The following is a 10,166-nucleotide window of genomic DNA, read 5'->3' on the forward strand; positions in this document are numbered from 1 at the left end:
CTAAATTAACACAGTGGCCCGGATAAAACTTTAAAATGGGGGCTGGGGGGCCGAGCGGAGAGAAGGCCAGCCTGGGCCGCGCGAATTTACCGGCTGGTGTGGCCGCATCCCGGCGCCCGACCAGCGGCGCCGCCCGCCCCTTCGCCGCCGGCTTCTTCGGCGCCTTTCGGCTCGCTTTTGGCGCCGCCAGCAACCTGCAGTCTCCTCCGGAGCTCAGGGAAAGAGAGAGAAAAGAGAAACATTGGCGGGGGAGTTATTTCGTTTCCAGAATTGGGGCGCTAGGAGCTTAATTCAAAATACCGGCTGAGGGTTTGGGGGGGGGGGGCTGAGAAACAGGAGGTGCATGGCGTGGTTCTTGGGGTTGCTTTTGCTCCAAAAGACGACTCCCTAATTGAGGGACAAAGCCCCGGAGGCTGGCACCTCCGAAGCTGGACCTGCGGCGCCGAGTTGGAGTGTGTATTCGATGATCAACCCTGGATTTTTATTTCAATGGAAAGAACAGCAGTCGGCAGACTGAAGGAAGAGGATGGGAAGCGCGTTTTAAAATCTGTTTGATTGGGATTTGTAAGTAAAAGGCCCCTAAACCTGCAATTCCCCCCATTAATGACCGCAGAACCCCCTGGAGAGCACATGGAGTTGTCCCTGGGAACCTGGGCGTGTGGGCATTTGGGTGGGAGAAGCAGGGATCCCGCTTTAGCCTCCTCCAATTCGTGGGGTGCAGAGGCGAGAATCTGGTTGCTGCACATCTGCCTAGCCCCCCATCAGGGCCACCTTTCCTCCCTGGAGGAAAACTAGGGCCCCCACACCCACCATGCTGCAGCCTCACAGGTGGGGGTCCCGCCATTAATAGAGCTAGGAATGAGGGGGGTGATCACAGAAGCAGAGGGGGGCACGGAAGCTTTCATTTTGCCTCGATGCAATTGGCAACTCAGAACACCAGCTGCTGCTCCCGACTAACCCCCAAATTGGCTCAGAACAGTCCCCGTGTGGAGTATTTGGGGTGAGTTTTTACTAGAAGAGGGGGCAGAGCTCCTGTGAGAATAGGGAGGTTCCAAAAAGAACCCCCTTCCCAGCTGGACCCTTGTGGCTCCTCGACCTGACTGCCTGCACCCCAAATATCACCCCTTCTCAGGGTGGGGTTTCCCAAAAAAAGCGAGAAGGAGAAGAAAAGAAGATGGCGACTGAGAAAAGGGTTGCTGGTGGAGCAGCCATGAAGAAATGCAATAAATTCCTTGTTGTTTTATGAAAATTTACAACTTTGTGATAGAAGTTTATGAGTGGTTGAATCCAGCGATTGGCCGGCGCCGGTCATGTGGCCGGGCGATCGTGAACATGAACTTTTTATCATTTCCCTGGTGGTTATAATGCAGCATTCTTTTGGACACCACACCTAGGTCGGCGCACTGTCGTCCTTGAGGGCTCCAGCCTCTTGATATTTTTATACTTCAGTATCAGTTCGATCAAGCAAAAGAGAGAGGGAGAGAGAGGAAGAGAGAGGGGGAGAGGAAAGAAGAGAGAGAGGGGGGAAGGAAGGGTGGGAATTACACAAAAGAGAGAAGCTAAAATAATTTTAATTCCTAAGTTAATTTCCTTGCTGATCTGGGATTTTAGTCATCATGGAGGGTAAATGGACAATCTGCCCAGGACTGCAGGCTGATACCATTTTTCAAAGCCAGAACTTACTCCATTTTCTATGCAAATATCAGAAAAACGAAACACCCTCTCTCCCACCAAGTCGGAGAAGGGGAAGCGACGGCTCTCAGGTTGGGACAATATTATCTGGAAGATGAAGAGGAAACCGAACGCTCTTTTTTCCCCCCCTCCTTCCTCCCCACCCCTTTCCATCGGAGGACAGAAACCTCAAGGTCTGCAAAGGTAAGGGAGATTCTACAATTTTCTTCTTATTCTTTTGCCTCGATTTTGTAGGTGGGGCTTGGGTTTGTCTCCCCCCTCCCCTGTCCAAGATGGGGTTGAACCCCACCTCTGGGTGCTGCAGGGAGAGGCTTTCCCAGGAAATTCGGCGGTAGAGAGAGGGGTGGCTGCTTCCTGGAGGAGGAACGAAGGCAGGGAAGATGGGAGGAGGACCCGAAAGGGGCCACAGAGGCGAGCTCTAAGTCGCCTTTTTTAAGCCGGGAGGAGAGGCTCAAGCGAGGGGGCTGCCACAGGGAGGATGGGGGTGTTTGGGCTTCAGGGCACTCGAAGAAGAAGCCGGTGGCTACAGCCTCTGTGGGTTTGTGCCTCCACCCCCTCCCACCATCCCTCCCTCGTTCTGGCCTCCCCCCCAATTGCCCCTACGCTGTTCTCTTGCCCGGTAAGGGTGTCGGCAGTTTCCCGGCAGCATTGGCACGAGGGGCGGTGGCGCGGAGGGCCGTCCTGGTCTCTGGAGGGCCTGGAATCTCCGCAGAGGCCATGGCGGGCAAGGAGGCGGCTAGAGAGACAGAAAGAACAATTTACGGAGAAACATGCTCATTCTCTCGCTTTGGAAACATTTCTGAAATTAAAGGGCTGTAAGTGGAGGCACCTAAATGGAGGTACTCCCCTCCCCCCAGCCTGCCTGAGAATGCCCAGGTCTCTGGCCACTCCCGAAGGAGGGAGCCTGGCTCTGCAGGGAGACCATGTTGTGGTGTTGAACGCGGTAGGTTACAATGTGCTGGTTTCTGTGCGACACTGATGCTATTACTTGTGTTTTGTTGGTTTGGGGGGTGTGGGTTTCGGTGGAGGAGAAAATTGCCATTTGCATAACTGATGTTGAAACATTTCAAACTTTCCTGGATCTAAACCTGGTGATTGTGAAGAAGCTGTTCAGTGTGTTGTTGTTTATGGCTTGTAAATTTAAAAAAAAAAAAAAAAGGAGAAGAAAATAAAAAGAAAACCCAATTAGGGGGCCTAATGGTGTCCGGACTAGAGAGCTGCCTGGCGCTGAGCTCAGACAGCTAGTCCTGTCCCTCGGGCACCGGATTTCATTCGCCAGCCAGGCCTTCTGGGGGTGAAGGGGAAGCTTTGGGCTGGAGACGGAGATTCCTAAAGTAGCTGGTGGGGGTGGAAGACGGTGCAAGTCTCTGGGTGTGGACTTAAAATAGAGCGAGAGGGCTTCTGAGGAAGCTGCAAGCCAGGAGATCAGCGACTCTGGAGAGATTGGTTCGGTTTGGTTTGCACGATTAGGCGGTGGCTTCTCTTCTTAAAGACCAGAGGCCGAGCGTGGAGCCTCAGGCCCCTGGTTGCCTAAGGAGGTTGTGTCCGGGGATACCGGCCCTCTGGGTCCCGAGCTGGCAGAGAGGGACTCGGCCACTTGTGGCGCGGGAGGGGTCCCTGGAGGCCCAGGTGGATGCCCTCCCAGCAGGCCGGGCTTGGGGCGCTGGGGGGACCCCGCGCTGCGCATAGCCAGAGAAGGTCTCGGCTACCACCCACGGCCCTTGGAGCCTATTCTCAAAGGGAAAACCCCCCAAACCCACCCGGACGGAAGGTCTTTTTCTCCTGTAGTCTCGGCGGGGTATTAATCATCCCTTAGTTTGCTGTGATCCAAATTATGCGGTTTGCTGCCATCTACCGTCGGTTCGGAGACATGCGGCTTCGGCGCCGCGAGCCCCGCGATGCTGCCTGTGTCGTGCCCGACGCCTGGAGCCCGGGCGCTGAGGTTTGGCGGGATTCGGGGACCTCGGGCCCAGATTGTCGCTTCCCGTCGGACCCAGGTTCCCCCCTCCCGAGTGTGGACTGGAGAACTAGCGTCCCCTCCCCCTCGCCCGCCCGATCCTGGCTCCGAACCTTGCGGCTGGCGGGGGAAGCGGCGTTTTCTAGGGCATATTTAAAGGGACTGATGCCGCCTTCCGCGGGCGGGGGGCCCTGAACCGGGGAGCCCCCCACCCACCCACCGCGGGCGCTAGCGGGGATCCTCCGGGCCTCTCGGGGGATCCGAGGCCAAGGCTGTTCCAGGTTTATTTGGTTTTCTTTTTGGCCAAGGGAGGGGCCCGCAGAGGTGGCGCCGGCCCGGCAGTTCCACCCGGTTGTCAAAAGACAACCGGGTCTGTGTTCTCCCGGTTGGCGGGTGGGTCTTGCCAGCTCCTTGGCTGGCGAATCGGTGATGAAGGAATTGAGCCAAATTTTCTGGAAACGGTCGGTGTCTGCAAGTGAGTGGGGGCCCCCTCCCTCATTCTCAATCGTTTCAAGCGAAATAATCGACAAAGATGCTTCGGGGGGAAATTGGGGGTACAGATCAATCACCGAGGAACCAAACCATGAAGATTTTCGTTCCTGCCGGACCCCTCACACCCGCCTTCCCAGAAGGGGTGGCGAGGGCGGGGGTCCGCGCCGCGGCCGCCTCGTTTGAATATTGGCCCCTGTCTCTCGGGTTACTGATTAGCTCGGGCTTTCAAGCCCCAGGAGGAAGCACTGGCCGTCCCTTTCAAGGTGCGGTGGCCCCGGCTCCTGGGCGGGGGCTCCAGGAAATTGCCTGCGGTGCCGGGCAGCCCGAGGTGTTACTAGGGTCTGGCCTGGAGCTGGAGGGGCCCGGCGGGGCTGAGGGCAAACGCCAGGGCTACCGCCCCCCGCGCGCCCTCGGCAGCCAGAGCGGGTTTTCCTGCGGCTGGAAGGCCCGGCCCCGTGCGGGAGGCCCCGAGGGAGCGCGCCCCGCCGGGATCGAGCCCCCCGGGATCAGGCTTTTTCTTGTGGGCAATCCAGAGGTCAGGTAGGGAGGAGAAGGTGGCTGGTACCGAGGGTGGAAACACTGCAGGGCTCCTAGAGCGCTGGTGGACCTGAGGGTGGGGGAAGCGGGAACTGGGCGCCGCGGCCCTCCCCACCCCCAGATCAGAGACAAGGTGGTTCATTTGCATATGAAAATGAGGTCCTGGCGCCGAGCTCTGGGCCGGCCCATCTGAAGGCCCTGTTCCATCTAAACAGCTCGCAAAGGTCGGGAGCCATCACGTTGCTTCCTCTGGGAACATTTATGCTTCCCAAACCCAGAGACTCACAGAATTGGGTAGACATGTTTCAACTTGCCACACCCCGGTCAGAGTGACAAGTGGGGTGTGGGGGAAGGTGTCCACAACCAAAGAGCTGGGGGAGAGGGGCGCTTTGTAGCTGAGAGGAAAGGGGAAGCCTGGACAATGTCTCATCCCCCCTCCCCTCCCCTCCCCACAACACACACATACAGGCGGATACCCTCCCTTAGGTTGCTGGTACAGGAGAATTTTCCTCCTGAGCTGAACACAACTGAGGCATTTCCCTGGGAGCTGGAATGTGTGTGCGTCCACAGGGCTGCAGATTCGAAGCACAGAAAACTACAATTATAAACCCTGCCTGTGAGGTTTCTGTGCAATCCTTCTGTTGTGTACTCAAGACTCGGTACACATATCTATCCACCTCTCCATAGGCATGCTTCCTCATTGAAGCAGGGAGAGACCCCCCCCCCCCCCCCCGACGGGCAGCCGGCTGCTGTGTATTTACATATTCCCCCTTGGAGACAGACAGATGGGACAGTGGACTGAACCACAGACAGATCTGTAGAGATCTGGCTCCAGGAACCAGGCGGCCTCTGGCCCAGCTCTGCCTGCCTGCGCTTTCTCCCAAACAAACGGATCAGAGGCATAAACGCTCATAAATACCTCTGGGTTTAGATAAGAGCGATGAGGCGCTATTTCCTTTCATGCTGGACTACAGGCGCCCAGGCCCTGCCTTTTCGGCTCCATCTCCCGACAGGCAACCTGCAGAGGTGAAGTTAATTTGGGGCTGTGACTCTCTCTAAGGACAAGGGGATTATTTTCCTGCTTCTCTCACCGGGGAATCTTACTTTGTCCAAACTCCACCGGCAAGCCTACACCATCCAGTCCCAAGACTGGGGACATAGTGGCCAGCGAGGGGATAGCGAGGGCTGAAACCCAAGGCCCAGCTTCAGTGGCAGGGAGGGGGGAGGTGCACACCTCGCTCTCCTCGCCCAAATGTTCCACGTGCCTCTGTGGGAACGGGCCCAATCACAGCTAGACTGGAACATTTATGATGCTCCATCATCAGAGGGCTTGAGTTTGTTTTTCTTAAATCTTGATAAAACGACTGCAGAGTCAGGGTAGGAAGGGATCACTACTTGGCCATGAAGGGGCAACCTAGATGTTGTCCTGAGTTCAGGAAGCCTTGTAGGCCATTTTGCTACCAATCTCAGCCCTCTGCCATTTCCCCTAGTGTCTTGTCACACCTTTAGTGGGTAGAGAGGAGGCGCAGCCTGGCCCCTTCATCAGCTTTTGTCCCACACCCTGGCCCATGCCCAGCTCCAGGTCTGAAGGTGGTCCCCCTTGGCATCCTCTCCGTGAATATTAGAATTTTGAAAACACACTGTGGCTGTCTTCCAGCCTGGCTTCAATGTTCATTTTCTTTAGACGAGAGCCAGAGACATGCACTCTCACACACGCAAGCTTGTACTGCAGCAAAGCGGGTGCTGCAAAAATGAGATGGGGGTGGGAGGGACTGTAGAGATGCTGAGAGACAGAGGGTGGTGAGCATCTGGAGAGGGGATGTGGGCTGATAGTTCTAAGCTGCCTGCTGAGACCTCTTCCCTCCTTATAAAACTAAACCAAAATGAAGTCCGGGGAAAGAATTAATTTTAAAAAGAACGGCCAGCTTCTGGAGAGACTTGGAAAAGGTGTGAGGACCCCTCTCTCCCTGGTGGTCTCTAAGTGCCTCAACTATCAGGAGGGTTTGAGGACCCCAACTTAGAGGAGGACCAGTTTCTCTCCTATACCCTCTTTCTGAGACAACCTTGATTCCTAAGGCTCTGTCGCCCGGGATAGCCTCATGTCTTTGTGGGGGTGAAGGTTGCAGGCAGGATAAGTGATCAGACAAACCCGGGCTGGGGGATGCCCCTCACACCCCCTCTCTTTATCCCTAAGTGGAGAGGGCTAGACCCTCTCCCCATCACCCCTTCCTGTGCCCAGAGCCAGCGGTGCACGCTAGACCCAGGCCTGATGTCTTGGGGAGCAGCCATAGCGGCCCAGGAGGCTCCTAAGCCAGCTGCAGAGCCAGGAGAAGGTTAGGCTTAGACCCTCCTCCCATTTACAGGCCTTCGGGGTCCTCTGGGCAGCAGGCTCTGGCCTGCCTCTCAGACATGAGAGCTGTGGAGAAGCAGGAATCATAATCCCAGGCTTGGAAGAGAGAGAGTGGATCTGAGAAACAAGGGGAGGAGGGATGTGTTCAAAACCTGGGAAGGGGATGGTTTCCTTTTCGCCTCTCTCTCTCTCTCTCTCTCTGAAAGGATGCTAGTTAGCGGCGAACTGAACTCTTCTCCCCTTCGACCAACACAAACCTCTAGAAATAAACCGCCTTTGGTTCTCTCCTGGCTAGGCTGAGATGTGAGATTCAGGGATGGCTGCCCACCCTTCCCTCGGGGGGAATGGGGCTCAAGCCACGCAGGGGTTAACTTTCCTGAAAACACAATTAACTTTTTCCTATCCTGAGTGGGGAGGGAGGGGGAGATTTATTTAATCACTGGGGGATGCGGTGGTCTCCACCAAAGCTCCCTCCTCCCGCACAGACGTCTCTCTCGCAGATCCTACGTAGAGGGAACAGAACGCGTAGTGTTGTTGGGGGAGAGAGAGAGAGAGAGAAAGGAGAAGGAGAAGAAGGAGGGAAAAAAAAGGTTGATAGGTTTGTGCGCGGGTCCCTCGCGCGGGCTGCGCTCCTCCTGGGTGCTATTTGACAATTCCTGCCTCTGCCATTGGTCAGTGCTGGATCAGATGCTTGTATTTCCTTCTGGCCCTCACTGGCACCTCGCCATCCCCCCTCAGCGAAAACCCAATCTCAGATATACTACTAATAGGCGCGGCGCTCGGACTATAAAACACAACAAATCATAAGCCCGGCGGAGCAGCAGCGGCCGCGCGCCTCCCTCCCAATGAGTTCCTATTTCGTGAACTCCACCTTCCCCGTCACTCTGGCCAGCGGGCAGGAGTCCTTCCTGGGCCAGCTCCCGCTCTACTCCTCCGGCTATGCGGACCCGCTGCGGCACTACCCCGCGCCCTACGGGCCCGCGCCCGGCCAGGACAAGGGCTTCGCCGCCTCCTCCTACTACCCGCCGGCGGGCGGCGGCTACGGCCGAGCGGCGCCCTGCGACTACGGCCCGGCGCCCGCCTTCTACCGCGAGAAGGAGTCGGCCTGCGCGCTCTCCGGGGCCGACGAGCCGCCCCCCTTCCACCCCGAGCCGCGCAAGTCCGACTGCGCGCAGGACAAGAGCGTGTTCGGCGAGCCCGACGAGCAGAAGTGCTCCACGCCCGTCTACCCGTGGATGCAGCGGATGAACTCGTGCAACAGTGAGTGAGGCGCCGCCGCGGCGGGATCCCTGCGGGCACCCACCCCGGGAGACAGAACCAGTGGGCTCCCCCCCTTCTCTCACTGGGTGCCGGCTGGGCATCTCGGTTAGGATCGAAGGGGAGACCCCCGCGCTGCCCTCTCACCCTCAGGAGTTAGAAAGTTTGCCAAGTCCCAGCCGCACTCGGAGCCCGGGAAGCGAGTGGGGCCCGCCGAGCCAGGGGGCCAGGCCAACCCGGGGTTGCGGGTCAGGGGTCGCAGCCACGGGCTTGGCTTTCCCCGGGGCCCCAAGTCCTGGTCGGCCCCCCACCCCAAGACTGTGCCACTAAAACCCGAGTGCGTCACGGGAAGGGGGCGGTGTGACGCCAGCAGGGGAGAGCGGAGTCTGTCCCGCACTGTTTCCCTGGGGGTGGGGGGCTGGCGAAGGATGAGGCACCAGGAAGGGGCGGTCGTCAGAGGAAGGAGGAGAAGAAGGGGAAGGGAAGTGTGGGAGCAGACGGAGGGGGTGAGTGGGAGAGGCAGGCGCCGGGGTCTCAGGGTGGATTATTTGTGGGCCTTAAGTCCCAAATTGATGTCCATTAGCGGGACAAGAGAGTGAGGAGCCGTTAATGCCCACTGTGGATCGATCCACGTCATTGCGGATTAAGGGCTGGAATCTATCACCGGGGGCGGGGGTGGGGGCTAGATGCCTGCAAAGAAAAGATGCAGCTGGGAACGGACACACCTGGGCGCCGCTCCTGCAGCCCCTCCCCCGCGGCTCAGGTGGGAGTTTTGCTCAGCTCCTCCCCTCCCCCCACGGAAAGGCTAGGGAGGCGCAGGCCCGGGAGGCCCGGAGGGCATCTGGAGGGGGCGCTACTGGGACCCGGAGAGGGAAGGGCGTCCCGGGACGGGCTGGAGCCCCTGTGTGAGGGTCGAGTGGGAAAGGGAGCCCTGGCCCCGGTGACCCCAGGCCTCAGCATCTCCTCTCTACGTAACAGGTTCCTCCTTTGGGCCCAGCGGCCGGCGCGGCCGCCAGACCTACACGCGCTACCAGACCCTGGAGCTGGAGAAGGAGTTTCACTACAACCGCTACCTGACGCGGCGGCGGCGCATCGAGATCGCGCACGCCCTGTGCCTGACCGAGCGGCAGATCAAGATCTGGTTCCAGAACCGGCGCATGAAGTGGAAAAAGGAGAGCAAACTGCTCAGCGCGTCTCAGCTCAGTGCGGAGGAGGAGGAGGAGAAGCCAGCGGAGTGAAGGCGCTGGGAAGGCCGGGGGCGCGAAGGGAGAGGCCTGTGGGCAGCCGAGGGCCTTGGAGCTCTGGAGAAGGCTCTGCGGGCGGGGGGCGCCTGGGGACCCGCTCCCCAGCACGAGACGGGCGGGGCCCAGGGCTCCCCGCGTCGCCCCCGCCCGCAGAGCTCTGGCGGGTGCCGGAAGGCGGTGCAGCCTGAGCCCACCCGGCCCCCCTCGGGCCCCCTCCCTCCCCGCCGCACCCGCCTCGGCCTGACCAGGCTCCCTCCCCCCGCCCCGTGAGAACTGAGGACCGGACTCACTCGAGGTTTCCTGGAAGCAGAGCAAAAACACTCTTGTCCCTGTCGCATCTCATTTCGCCCCCGTCCCCCCGTGCACGGTTCAATGGTAGCTTCGCAGCCCCCTCAGCGGGGGCCTCGAAGACTCCCTGACCCCAGACCTCTGGCCCAGTCCCTCCCCGAAGCCACTGGAAGGAGCACATACTACCTAGAAGCAAGAAGAGGAGCCTGAGAAGAAAACAAAGTTCTATTTTATTAATTTTCTATGTGTTGTGTTTGTAGTCTTGTCTTAGCTCTGGACGTGAAATACTTCCGTAATAATATTAATATTATTAATAATGATGATGATAATAATAAAGACATAAAAACTC

General features: G+C 58.3%; 1 protein-coding gene across 1 annotated transcript; it reads left to right on the plus strand.

Moving 5' to 3' along the window:
- The first annotated feature begins 1,881 nt into the window (after window positions 1–1,881).
- Window positions 1,882–10,166, plus strand: HOXB6 (homeobox B6). The gene is made up of 2 exons (XM_070393394.1): window positions 1,882–8,288; window positions 9,264–10,166. Exons 1-2 carry the CDS (start codon window positions 7,874–7,876, stop codon window positions 9,521–9,523), a joined length of 675 nt encoding a protein of 224 aa, XP_070249495.1. The 5' UTR covers window positions 1,882–7,873; the 3' UTR covers window positions 9,524–10,166.

Source organism: Myotis yumanensis, unplaced genomic scaffold (genome assembly GCF_028538775.1).
Source record: "Myotis yumanensis isolate MYYU_CA2020_CCGP unplaced genomic scaffold, mMyoYum1.0.hap1 SCAF_16, whole genome shotgun sequence".
Lineage (NCBI taxonomy): Eukaryota > Metazoa > Chordata > Mammalia > Chiroptera > Vespertilionidae > Myotis > Myotis yumanensis.

Coding starts and splice junctions, on each gene's coding strand:
- HOXB6 (XM_070393394.1), top strand. CDS start 7,874: ATGAGTTCCTATTTCGTGAACTCCACCTTCCCCGTCACTCTGGCCAGC. Junction 8,289..9,263: donor GCGGATGAACTCGTGCAACA/GTGAGTGAGGCG, acceptor TCTACGTAACAG/GTTCCTCCTTTGGGCCCAGC.